The 14,434-nt window shown below is 41.3% G+C and overlaps 2 protein-coding genes across 2 annotated transcripts; both read right to left on the bottom strand.

Annotated features, from left to right (window-relative positions):
• Positions 1–165: 165 nt before the first annotated feature.
• On the bottom strand, positions 166–11,056 carry LOC144739033 (myeloid-associated differentiation marker homolog; the record flags this gene model as incomplete). The annotated part of the gene is given in 7 exon segments (XM_078622033.1): positions 166–236; positions 1,615–1,735; positions 4,061–4,380; positions 7,006–7,056; positions 10,210–10,450; positions 10,452–10,727; positions 10,730–11,056. Coding segments are annotated over 7 exon segments (1,407 nt in total), but the record flags the coding sequence as incomplete, so codon positions are not given.
• Positions 11,057–12,450: 1,394 nt separating this feature from the next.
• LOC144739034 (myeloid-associated differentiation marker-like) lies at positions 12,451–13,591 on the bottom strand. The gene is given in 5 exon segments (XM_078622034.1): positions 12,451–12,714; positions 12,716–12,784; positions 12,786–12,946; positions 12,949–12,985; positions 13,331–13,591. Coding segments are annotated over 5 exon segments (792 nt in total).
• Positions 13,592–14,434: the final 843 nt, after the last annotated feature.

Here is a 14,434-nt window from a genome sequence, read left to right as displayed (position 1 = left end):
CTGCATTTTGATCCTCTCTACATGCTCCATGTAATTATGGATCATCTGCAATAGTCAAAGGAACCAAACCCAAAGGAAACAAGTCAACAAAGTATGTTGTCAAAGATGGTGACTCAGCATTTCCTTCCGTCCATTCTTCCCCCTGTTCCTTCCTCTGGCCCTCACCTCTGTGTGCCGCTGATGGAGGGAGTTGTATTCCTTTTTTAGCTCCATCTCTCGTTCTTCTAACCTGCCAACTGTAAAAAGAAAGAAAACTTTCATCAGTTAGTAGCTTGTGATGTATCATACTTAGAGTAGTTTGAAATGAGTGTTGTGACACTGAAATGCAACACGACTCATTTTTTTCAGCAGAATCATGTTTCATCCCAATTTTTGCTGTCAAGGCAAGTCATTGGAGAAGAGCTCCAGAAAGATTGGAGCAAAACTACTGGAAGTGACACCCCATCACCTCTTAAAATATGAGGAGACATGATGGTGCTGTGCTATGATTATTACTAATTACAGCCTCTCCAGAAATGGAACTGTGCATCATGGCTGCATAGACTTCCGCAGACGGCAACAACTGACTGTGACTCAACTTCTGTGTTTGCAGACAAAATACAACCATGCAAATGGTTATTTTTGACCGGACAGGTGTTAGTACAGTCACACTTTCAGTTGATATTACTTGAAGTAAACAAAAGAAAACCAATGATAACCATAAATACCAAAACACGGCAATGACATCCAATGCAAAGGCATGCAGACACACAGAGAGATTAAGTGACCATGCTCATGACAGCGTAGGGCGCCGCATAGAGTCTACGTCATGTATTGACCTTAATATTTATAACAATGACATCTGACGAACTTGCTCTGGGATCATTAAGTACTTTTATGAAACATGAGCAATAAGAACTCTCATAAAATCACAATGGATTCAGATTTCAAGTGACTCATGTAACTGAACAAACAAAAACCCACAGCCTTATTACTGTAACTGAACACGGTCTTTGGACTCTGGCCCACACAGAAAATTCTTCTGGACGCAATCAGCTCAGGTGGTGCCACAGGATGAATAAATGATTTACTATTTGCACACAGAGGCAGAAGAGCACTGGCTCACAACGAAATTACGTCAGGAAATTCTTATTGTTAAAAAAAAAGTGTAAAGGGTTTGATAATATTAAAAACGCATGTCTGCGTTTTCATCCACACTGGATGAATGAATGATAAATGAATAATGTACTTGGACACTAGACTGGATATGTGGGAAGCCTCTGCTTCCAGTCAGACTAACTGTGTGTCGCCGTGCCTCATTCCTCAAAACCACTGACAAGTTGGGCGGCCGTGTGCTGCCGCATTAGGATGATGGGAATAACAGAAATCCTATAATCCAATTACCATCACTACCACAAAGAGTAAGAAGGAGAACATGTGGATGAGCTTGTGTATGTGAAGTTGATGCCATAGAGACACTGAACACTCCTTTTGCATGATAAGATTGATAAGAACTATCACAGTGATGATGTCACATAACTGTCATATCAACGTGAACTATTACACAACGTGGAATTATCCCCGAGACGAATGACGGTGAAAAGGCGGAACCAATGTGTGGCGATATGTGCTTACTCTGATCAGCGTAGTTCTTGATCTTGAGTTCCAGTTGCCTGGAGTGGGACTCCTTTCTGTCGACGTGACTCTGCAAGTCCTTCTTCTCCTGTTCATGAGTGTCCTCAAACTCAATGAATTTCTAGTCAGAAACACACAAAAACATTTTCAGGGTGTTAGTGTCTCATCATGCTTTATACAAAACAGCAGCTTGTACTTTTACTTCAGGTAAGGTCATTAAGGCTTTACTTTATGTTTTTCTATACAACAAATGAGCTGTGTTGTTATATAAGTGATACTTTGGATCACTGCGGAATCCTTTTAAAACGTGCAATGATTTCAAAAAGAAAAGAAAAGAAAGAAAAGAATCTAAACTGTGGTGGGAGGAGAAGGATCTCTTATTGACTGGAATGAAGTGGAATTTCTGAATGAACCAGATGGTTTGTGGGCCGACCCCTGAGTCAGAAAGAGTGTGTGTGTGTGTGTATCAGCACCCACATCCTGCCTAAAAGAGTAAGCCAAAACCCCACAGTGACTGCCTGCTCTTCCTCTGGATGTCTGACGTTCATGGCAACTACAGTTTACAAACTGCTGGGTACTATAAGACATTAAAATGTTTTGTTTTGTTTTTTCCTATCTATAACAACAATGGCCCTGAAATTATCGGTTCACTGACTACTTTGTCTACTGTGTGCTGATGTCACAATTTAATAAAAAACTACTAACAGTGATGTAACAATGTTACAATCTATGAGACCTGCAACGTCACTAGTTAAGGATCACTTTTAGTTTTTCTTTGTTCAGATGACTTTCACTGTAGGAAAAAGCTGTTAAAAATAACATGACAGGAAGAATGGTGCTTTCTGTATCACATCTCTACACACACAGATGGTCTGATGGTGAAATCAAGAAGCAGTCAGTGGGCAATGCAGGAAGTGAAAGGTTGAAAATGTCAATACAGAGCTTGAACTGTGCATCTGTGACTGTGACTTGTGAGGAGGAACGTGACACCTCACCAGTCCGGTACATTGTAGTCAGTCAATCACAGCAGAATAAAAATAAAAACAAAACACACAAAGGAAAGGGAATAAAATGCAAGCTGTTGGTGGGGGGTGGGGGGGGGGGCATTCCCTCTCTGTTACTCTCTAACAAAGCATCACATAACATGAAAGTAATACTTTTTTTCTCCATCCCACAAACATCCTCAGTGTACCCCAGCTCGTTCCAAGGACAATCCCAAAGTGTTTATTTTACATACATCCTAACTGTTGGTGTGTATTTATATGAGCATTCATTGAGCTGGCTGTCACACTGCTTCAGCGTCAGTGCAGAGGGATCTAAATGTCCACCACATACTGAGCCAGCGTCCCTGCTGTTCAAACGCCCCGAGTAAAAGAAGTGGGCTGTGACAGAAGGTCTGAGTCAAATCACATCCCCTCTCACACAGACAGCAAGGAGGGACATATTCACACAAGTCCACCATCAACGCTAACAAATGAAAAAAGTATTGCTGATACAAAGTATACAAAGTAAAACATACAAAGTATCAGCAATACATTCTGTTTTTTCCCTGTTTGATCATGTTAGAATTTCTTCACTTCACAAAAAGAAGAGAAAAAACTGATAAAAGAGAGACAGGAGCCATGACAAATGGGTCTACTGTGGTATCTGCGTATCGCCGATCTCACTCCTGTGACTGTCAGGCTGAATCTTTTTGTTGTTGTTGTTGTTTTTTGCTGGGTAAATCGTAGGCAACTGGACTTCTGGTTTACTTGAAGACGTCTTCTTGAAACATCTTCAAGTAAACCAGAAGTCCAGTTGCCTACGATTTAACCCAGCATGATACCATGACCTGGATGACTGAGAACCTTCACAGACGTTGTTGTTGTTGTTTATTAGCCTTTTTGTTCTGACCATGGCATCCATCAGAGCTGGTGTCTGATGCTGTCACTCAATTTCCAGTTGCACCATTTTGCATAAAGCAGCAACAAAAACCTTGAATGTGAATGCTGTGATAAGGCAATGGTTTATTTTCATGTTTATCTCCAGTAAATCAAGCTAATTATTCGTTGATTAGTATCTGCATTGCTTTTGCAGGATGGCCCTTGGTGCTGAGTCACCTCATGTGCTTTCTTGAGTCATGGTCTTGAACGTTCCACTGTCTGACCGCAGCGGCTGACAGATTACATGTGAGTCTGTTAGACAGGTAGTTCGCTCTGTTTACACCTGAACACCTGAATCGGTCACTGACACTGAACACACAGCGAGTTCCCGCAGGTGCTAACAAGCTAACGTTAGCCGTGTCACTGAGTTGTTTACATCCGTGACCGCCACGGCAGCACGAGCTGGACGCTGCCCGGTCACGTGCAGCTTCTGGCGGATGCTGGGAGGAGAAAACACCTTCTCCGGTCCTTTCACAAGAGGTGGTGTTCCCGGCCCAGGGTCCCCCCAGTCACGTTCACCTCACCTCCTCCGCATGCTTCCTCAGCGCTTTCTCCCGCTCGTACTGGGTGATGAGCTGCTCGTTGTCCTCCTTCAGCAGCTCCAGCTCCACTTCGTGCTCCTGGTTCTCCGCGAACACCGAGTCCAGGTTTTCCAAGACTGCCACGACAAGTGGCATCAACTCCTTCACCACGTCCTCGTCGTATTTGCCGATGAGCCTCTCGAACTCGCGGTAGATGGAGTTGGCCAGGCCCGATACCCGCTCAGACATCATCGCTGATGTCCCCGGGTCGTCCTGGTACACAACTCCGTCTTCCAGCTCCATGTTTGTCCTCTCCTTCACAGCTAACGGGACCACGGTGGATTATTCCGCGTTATCCCGCCACTATGGACAATCCTATCCGCTTAATTTAGAGCTGCGTTTCTTGAAATAACAGGACACATTGAAAACATCGGACGACCGTACTACAACGATGCGAGAGGCTACGTGGATTTCTTCCTCCTTTTTCCTCACTTGTCCAATGCTGCGTTCAAGTGCTCCTAAAAAGATTCTATCTCCCATACACCGCCCCAAAACATATAGTATTTTTTTTCTCTAAAAAAATAACAAAGATGGAGAAAGATATCACTCCTCATTTATATTTAGAAAGATAATAATGTGTTTATGTATAATATATCGTCTTTATATCACTTCATTTTGGCGGAAATGCAAAATCACATTTCATTCATTGTGCCAATCGGGCCATTTCCCACGTCCTTGAAGTCACCATTACAACAGCTGAGTTGTTGACTGAATCACGTGATGACGTAACGGCAACGCGAACAACGCTATGATTTGCATCATTTCTTATTTACAACAATGGGCCGTGTGTTGAATTAATTATTATTTGTGCAGATAAACCTATGTGAGAACTATGTTGAGGTAGTCGTGGGCATGCATGGTGTAGTTCTAACGCCAAATAAGAGGAAAAAAACGGCATACAAATAAATATGGCCATAATTATGCCTGAAGACCTATATATTTTTCACAGCTGGTCTATTTGATTTATTTAGAATTGAATGTATTGTAGAATATAATATTCCAAGGACTCACTTCAAAGCAACCAAACCAGTGCGTTACAATGCACATTTTTCATGTATGTTGACTGCAGAATAAGTTTTATTCACAATCCCCATACACGCATACCACTACAGGGACAGTTTTTAGGATGAACATAACAGTCACAAGACAAGTTATCCAACACTGTATACAATCTATGGCACTATGGTACCATGACACACACACACACACACACACACACACACACACACACACACACACACACACACACACACTAGGTAGAGTAGGTATATTGGTTCTGCATAGTATATATCGCATAACACAAACATTTTGAAAACAAAGTATTTAAATCAGCCCAATAGATTTTTATTATTTTATTATTAAAACCAATAGTTTTTTATTGATAGTGTACATCAAACAGTCGTGAATTGCACAATTGTTTGTGATACATACACATTCTATACTCTGACCATGCCATATGACAATTTCACTCTTAGAAATGCTGGGATTCATTTAAGAGAGCAACATCAAATAGCCTGTCTGGACAAGAAGATCACTGGACCTTCAAATGCCTTTTTCTTCCAATCATAGTCTGAATTGTTTCATAGTCGCTTGTACACATAGATGACTTTATGGCACGACGGACAGACATGTTCTACGTCCTTACAGGAGTCAATGCAGAATGGAATACAGCAGCAGAGAAAAAACCTGTGGGAGGAAAAGGGAATTCTTGTGAAGTCAATAATTTTCCTATCATATGTCTGCTAGTTTTAACTCATCAGTAATGTTCTGCCTGTATATTGTCTGTTATCTTGAATTTAACTGTATTTGAGGTTTTCCTTTACCCAAAGAGGGCGAGACCTCCGCAGATGGCCCAGGTCATCAGGCCTGGTTTGGTGTCCGTCTGGGGTCATCACTGTATGCTGGCAATGGGGGCACACAGCTTGTCCTGGGAGGGTTTGCAGTGCAGGTGTCACCACCACATGAGCCACTGAAATCAGGAAAATACACAACACATGCAGAAAGGGACATGCATGAATAAAATTGTTACATAACAATTAGTCCCTAATAATTCATTCCATTCTAATAACAGTGACAATCATCATAACATCAAATGTTTAAAAGAAAGATTGTTCATGTTCATTTCATCTGTACCAAAATCACATGCATGCACAGTATGCAGAATTTGCCGGGTATGATCTTTTGTAAACCATGCCACGTGTTAAATTACATTGTAGCTAACACAGCCACTCAGAAACAAAAACAGGGAGGATGAGTATTTGTTTTGGATAAATATACTGACATGCAATGTTTTAAGAAGACCAGCAGAGGCTGCTGTATACAGTAGTTTTGCCCAGGTTTGTCAGTTGTCACCCTCCAATACTGAATGACTTGTAATATTTCGTAATAATTTGATAAATTATTTGATATTAAAGGGTCAAGTTGTTTTCTGCAGTGAGTAACTGTGGTTGATACAAAGTGCCACAGAAAACATCTGAGTTTCATAGTAGCTGCTTATTCTGCTTCATTTGAGCTGTGTTGTTCATATTATAAAGAATGAGTGGGGGGGGGTTATGTCATTAATGCCACATGGAATGTGACAGTGTTTGATTGATTTATCTTTGATGAAAAGAGACATCAGAACTCAAAATGCAATTGTAAACCACAAGAAGGAACAGTGAAACAAAGGTTTGTTGTTGAACACAAAGGCCATAAACGGGCAGTTTGACAAATCAGTTGGGATGGACGGCATCTACTGACTTCCTCCCACTCTTGCTGTGCTTTTCACGCACTGGTACTGAAAGGCCACGTGTTCGCAGATGTGCGCTCACATACTTATTTCCCATATGCAGTGTGTTTATATTAGCATTAACAACCGGTACAGTCATGGAACGTTTGTTCCAGCTCACCTGTAGCACCTGTTGTAGCAGGTGCAACTGGGGTCGGGCCGAAGGAACCACCTGGCAGATGGATCACAGTTATCAGAACATGGAAGTGATACTGTCATAACAGCACTGTAACTCAAATTCTATTTAGATTGCTACAAGGTCCTTCATAATTTGTATATCTTGAGGTAGTTTTGTATGTTAACATCAGCAGCACGGATACAAACCTGCCTGATATCCAACTGGTGAGGTCCGGCAGCAGGAGGAGCGAAACCATAGTTACCACCATAGTTCTGAGGTAGACCAGGGTAGGGAGGAGCCAGATCTTGTGGTGGGGTTTCCTTTCTCCATCTCTGAATGTGACAAGATTCAATAATAACTAAATTCACTGTTTATTTTCAGTAATTCATGGTGATGAAAGAGTTGGCCGTAACAGCTCAAAGAAAACTAAATCTCATTATTTCTTGAATTTCTAAAAATGTATATTTTGGCATCACATTTGTGTTTTTTTTTTTTCAATAAAAATATGTCACTGACTAGTCAATATGTTCAATAAGAGAAATCTAAATAGGAAATGTGAACATTTCACTTGAAGCACGTAAATGAACGTTTAGGTTTTAGTGAATAATGAAATGAGGAAAGTTTCTGACATTGATACAGGTCATCAGGTCATACAGGTTATCTGATGAACCCACGTAAAAGTCATATAAAACAAACTATATAACTACAGTGTAACTATGTAACTAACTAACATTGTGTAACTAACCATGACTAACTGTAGCGAACCATGATTAATTGTACAACGATGAATGACTATGTAAATAACTATGAACAAATATGTAACAATAAGAACTGACAAACAATAACTCCAACTGTATGAATAACTGTGCAACTAACTATGAATAAATATGTGACATTAGTCACTAACAAACAATAACAATAACTATGAATAACTGTGTAATGTGTAATGTCTATGAATAAATATGTGACTATTAACTGTGTAACTAACAAGTATGAACAACTGGAACTGACCACAATAAACTGTGCAACTATGGCCTGATTTAACCAAGTCAAACTAATCTATCCCACGGTGTATCTGTGAAGAAACCAAATTTAAATTGCAAATGCAAAGCAAATATGATAATCAGTCCAATGTAAAGCTCCATGGTAATACATGTCAGTAATATTACAGCAGGTCAATGGAGGGTCAGAGCTGATAACTGGGAGTGGCGGTGGGGCAAGTTTCATGAGATAATGTTGATACCTTCTGATTATGATGTAACACAGATCAGTTATTCATTTTTGTGACATACAAACTCATGAATTCATATTTCCCTTTACTATAGTGACAGTCATTTTCAGTTCAGTTTTATTTGCTGCCCAACATTACAGCATTACGACACCCTCAATGGACTTGACAGTGTAAACAGGAAATGGTTGAGCCCTGTCTGTCAGCCGTTCGCTAATGCGAACGGGCCCAGTCACTCTCTCCAACCCATCTCGTCTCAACATTACTCTACTCAAAATAAATTAGAGCAATATTATCCCCCCAAACGCTCCCATCATCATCATTGTCATCCTCCTGCTTGTGCCTCTCCCTGTTTTACACAGGACGATGGAGCTGGATGAATCACACATCATCTTACAAGAAACACTTCATAAAAATATATTTCAAACTTCAAATTGAGAGATAATGTAATTGTCTCTGCATTTCCACAATACATGTGACAAAAACATGAAAGCTTACGTTTAGACTCGACACAAATTACACATTACGCCTATCCTTCTGTAAGCATAAAGGTTTACTTACCTATGGCGTTCAGTCAACACAGAGAGAAGCAGTGTCCTCTGGAGTGGCGTGGTTCTGAATGCAACCGCGAAGGCGAGAATGTTGCCCACATCGTGCTCCTTCCCACTTTCCCCTCCTATCTGTCCATGTGACAAGGTGTGTCAGTAAACACTGGCACTGCATTGATTGTTTAAATGTTAGTCAAATAGGATAGGCGTGCAAAAAACAACAGTGAACAATAGACCTGACATTTTATTTTTACAGAGTGAACCCGACAAAGTTGCTTTTGTTGACCGTAGTGATGGGATCGACCAGTCAAAGTAATGTCTGAATCAAATAACATTAGTGCTACAGACAACAAACACAAAACACAATATCAATCATTTAACTAACAAAAAGGGAATCATGTACTCAGTCATCATCTTCCACGCACTCTGTACGTCTCTGAAGGAAATTATCTATTAGTTTTGATGTTGTTTGTGAGATTATATTTCTTTTACGACCCTGCCGGTTGGAAACACAATACTCTTTCACAAGAGCTGGCAGTGTCAACACAAATATGCAGTTTAAGCCAGAGTGTGAATGATGCATTTAAAAACACATGACTTTGACACATGAAGGCCTCATGATAGTAGGGGGAGAGCTGAGAGGTCACAGGACTCCTTCGACTGAAAGTGGACATGGGAAGATGCTGTCTTGGCTGAAATGCAGAAAATAAGATTCTTATCTTCATATCTTTTCTTTCCTAACCGAACACTAGAGGTCAGCAGAATATCAACAGTAAATACTGGCCTTTTGTCAGCCACACTGGGAATCAGAATGAAGAGTGTCCAAGATTTCAAATGTGGATCATTTGTTTAGAATTACTGGTGTATTTTGGATACCTGAGGTATTTTCACACTGACTTCTATTCTTTTTCCTATGAGCGCAAACAATAAATAACTGTCCATCTCAGGTGCATCAAGACAAAAAGGAGCAGGTGGTTCTGATCATTCCACATTTAAAAATCCATCATCACAAGTTTGCTCAATCAAAGGACTGAGTACTTCTACTGTGTTTGTGTCATTGATCTAACTGCTGCACCGTAGTACAATCATGAAACTGTGAATGGTCCATAATACCACTTTGTGCCACAGGAGGACAGTGTTTCCTGAAAATCAAATTTCCACAACTCTGAATGAGACAAGATGTTTTTTTCAAGAACTGCAGACATTAAACAATGACAGGTATGTAAAAAAAAAAAAAAACAAAACATAGCTGGTCTTGTGATATTAATCTCTTATCACACAGTGTCATAAACTGACAAATGAGCTTGGTATTATTGCACTTGTTTGATGTGTATCAGGATCCAAAGTTCAATTTATTTTTACATTTATGACAGTGACACAACATTTCTAATCACAAACTTATTCTGCCAGTCAGGAAACTTCATTGGTTACTGGCAAAAAACACAAGACGTACAGAGTAGACACAATCCAGGGTGTAAACGATGAAGTTGAGAATTGTCATGAAGGTGACCATCACAAGTTTGTCCCAGGGACACAGGTAGCCACAGTCACTGGGCCTCTTATGGTTCCAGAAACTAAACAACGGCCAGATCACCATCGCCGACATATACGTCAGTGATGACAAAATGTTATAGCTAATCACAAACTTCTCAAAGCCAAAAGGGAAATATGAGGGTCAGCTGTCCAACAGTGAGCAGGATTATGAGGATGGAAAAGATGAAGCACAAGGAGTACACGGCAACACACCACTGCAGTTCTGAGGACCTGGAGAACTGGTTTCCCTCCAGAGATGTGAAGATGAGACAGGCGAGGAAAGTCTCCACCATCTTCATTATACCGGGCAATGTGGAGAGGAACCCCTGTATTTGTCCACTTGGACGAAAGTGGGTTAAAGTCACTTCTCCTGCGTACACTCCAAAACACAACCATGACAGCACAGAGGCACCAATCTGCCGGGTAACAAGTCTTGCAAGTAAAAAAGACGGGGGTAGATGATGGAGACTGCCAGGCACATGATGCACGCCAGCATCGCGAAGGCAGTGGTGAAGTCTTCCCAGGTGAACGGTAACTTGGTGTTGAAAGTGGTAAACTCCAGGATGAGAATCAACAGGGTGAACAAGAAGCAGAAGCACCAGGTGAACATGCACCATGCCCAGTAAGGAGAAGAGAAACCTCCCGCAGATGCAACCAGGCTGAAACACAAACAAGTAAGAAAGACTGCAATTGTTCGAATGATGCCCACAGGCTGGGTGAGCGACCGCAAGTCAACATGAACCATGGCTGGACAGGTTGAGTCGCTTTGACCTATAATATGTTTGCTCAGTCCATTAGCGCAGATCTTCTAAGACACAGAAACCGCTGCTGCGGTTTCGAAACCCGATGCTGTTGAAAAAATCCATGTCGACATGAGCCTGGGTCGGTCACTTCTTTGAAAATAGAAACTCACCAAGTAAGTATGTGTGTGTTCAACACAGCATCCTTTTCTTATCTGTGACATTTATGGCCTCTGTTTCAGGCTCCTGATTGGATACAGGGTGGCTGTTATCATGTTCACATCCCAACACACAGTGGACTCTGGTCACAGACACAGGCCTCATTGAGAACTAATCTGAGATCGTGCTGGTCGAGCTACATTTCATGAAATATTTGGAAGGAGAAATAATACTCTGGGATTTATGGGAAAACCTCTGAAATGATTTGTACAACTAATAGTCTGAGAGTCCCATCAAAAGTCTTTTAAACTTTGCTTAAAATTGCGTCATTAGGTCAACATATTCTGTTTCCTTTTTCTGTGTCAAAACGTACATTTTATACACACTTAATAAGTTCTATATACTGTATAAATACATTGACTTTGCTGCAACTTGAATTCGCTGCAAACATCACAGCAACACCACCGACAGGACTGCAGCTGATCAAGTTTCTGTATGCACACGAGGCTCCGGATAACCTGCAAAATCTAACAGGCCTATCTTTGTGGAAGGACACACATCTGGGAAAATGTATTTTTGAAAATGTCAGACAAACTTTGCCTCCAATGGGCAGAGGAAATATGAGATAAGAAAACCAGGTTTCTATTCAAACTATTACTCAATTGCATTTCTCAGCCTGAAAATACAAAAGTGCTTCCTTAGACTGATGTTCTTTAATGACTTAAATATGTCAACAGAAAGAAAAGTCAAATTAATTAAAGCCATTTTATGCAGATTCACTGAAATATTATGTTTCCTCTTACACAGAAACAGGAGTGGAGTGTTTACTAGTACCCAGACATGAACACACCTTTGCAAACAACCTTTGAGAGTGCAGGGTGGCTCTAACCACTAAACATACCTCCTCCCACGTAGTGTGAATGTGAATGGAAAACTCACATTTTCTTCATTGGATGCGTTTTTTTCATACTTAAACTCACCAGTATTCGCAAATGAGAGCCAGAGAGTGGAGTGAATATGTTGAACAGGACCAATGCCACATCAAATGCATCAAATCAAGATAATTCATGAACTTTCATGAACATTCATGCAAAATCGCACACAGAAATTACACAGACTTGAGAGAATCCAAAACCTTTTATTCCGATCATCACATAACAAGCATGAAAGACACAGATGTTTTTATAGAACTTTAAAAGCAAATCGATTGCTAGCATCTAAAATGATGCTGACACTCAATCTATGTTCTGCTGACAAAGAAGACCAATTTAAAAGAATAAAACGTATCAACAATGTAAGCAACAATTGGAGCAGTTTGCTCGGCTCTGGGATTGTTCCTGAAGCTGTACAACGGCCAGATGACGACAGCAGTCATGTACATCAAAATGGCCAGCACATTGCAGCAGGTGAGAACTTTGTCAAACGGTGCGGGGAAGAGCATCAGAAGGCGGCCGATGGTGAAAATAATAACAAGAGCGGCAAAAATGAAGCAAATGGAGTAGACCGGCGACGCACCACTGGAGTCCTGGAAAATAAGAGTACCAGCTGTAGTCCAAGCACATGAATATGATGCAGGGCCACAAAGGCTTCCAGGACCTTGAGGAGGCCGGGGACTGTGGACAGAAATCCACTGATCTCACCGGGTCTGGCCCGGGTCAGCCCAACCTCCACAGCATACAGGATGAAGGCCACACAGGAAGTAACAGTAGCACCAATGCTTAAACCAGAGTTTGAGAAACGAAGAAGACAGGATAGATAATGGATGTTGTCAGCACCTGAACAGAAGAAATGCAACATTAGTTTTACACTGATTTGTTCCCTCGTCAGAGTAGTTTCTAGGCTTTCTGGTGAATAGTTGGATCATCATTGTAAATTTGAATTTGCTTACTTCTATCAAAAAGACTTATACTTCATTCACATGTCATTGAGAGGACCAGAGTAGAAACTAAATTGTAGAGTAGAATGAACCAAACACACCACAGGTCTTTAAAGGCCATTCATGGTCAGTAGTAATGGGATGTAACAGTGACTAGAGACCAATATCTTTCACAGAGAACCTAAAACTAGTTATTTTGTTAGCAGCTACTGACAGACACTCAACAATAGAGGAGGACATGTACCATCAGGGTGGCCAGCATGGCAAAGGCAGTGGTGAAGTCATCCCAGGAGAGAGGCAACGCTGAGCTGACACTGAACAGCTCAAGGAGGAGGATCAGGAGGGTGACGCAGAAGCAGAAGCACCAGGTGAACATACTCCAAGTGTAAAAGGAGCTGGTGTAGTGGATCCCCGCCGCAGCCAGGCTGAAGGAGATGCAGGTGAAGATCACCTCCAGTATCCGGACAATGCCCACAGGCACTGTGAGCGTGTGGACGTCAACCATGGTAAATCTGTTGGATGTGGCTCTGTCTGGAGCAGTGTTCCTCTCAAATCTGCTCTTAGTTGACTGAATTCTTTTATCACTGTAATTACGTTAGCCCGTATTTCCTTCAGTCCCAGCCCGTCATCCTGTCAGTGCCTTCTGATTGTACGTGATGGACAGAGAGGTGGTGTGGAACTCTGTGCCACTCCCTTTTTGTCCCCTTATCATATCTTGTTCCCTAAATTGCCTGCAACAATATCTTAAATGCTCGAGCGTGTGTCAGGGTTAAACAGCGTTTCCACATAGGGGAAGGAGCCTGTTCTTTGCTTCTATTTGCTTATCAGATGTGTGCATGAGGTTGGGTCAATATTCTGATTTATGAGGAACTGCACCTATGCGACACATGGTTCTCCCTTCCCATGTCTGATTGCTCATACAGTATATTTACACACTTAGTGACTGCTACACCCTTGATCAGCCCGAATCTGTAAATGAGTTACAGGAGGCATACGGTTACACACAGTATAGACTTTTCAGAGTCCCCAGTCGGGACAAATGTTAATAATCGATGTTATCACTGATTAAACGCCTTTGTGAAGAACCGTGCGTTACAAAGTATTGTTTATGAAAAGGTGGTACTATCATGGCTCTCTATGCCTTTCCTCTGACACTATCACCGCCACCAGGGGGCATCTGTTGCATAAAATACAATGTCTGAAGTTGTGCCCTGCACCTCATATAGTACATGAACAATTTTGTCCCATCCAATGTTAATCTCACCATATCACGTCCACACATCAGAAAAAAGAAAATCAATTGCCTGTTAAATTGCATCAGATTATCTACAGAACAACATCAGTTCCA

The sequence above is a fragment of the Lampetra planeri genome, unplaced genomic scaffold (genome assembly GCF_965212315.1).
Source record: "Lampetra planeri unplaced genomic scaffold, kcLamPlan1.2.h2 scaffold_1261, whole genome shotgun sequence".
In the NCBI taxonomy this organism is placed as follows: Eukaryota; Metazoa; Chordata; class Hyperoartia; order Petromyzontiformes; family Petromyzontidae; genus Lampetra; species Lampetra planeri.
This window is presented reverse-complemented; position numbering and strand designations above follow the sequence as displayed.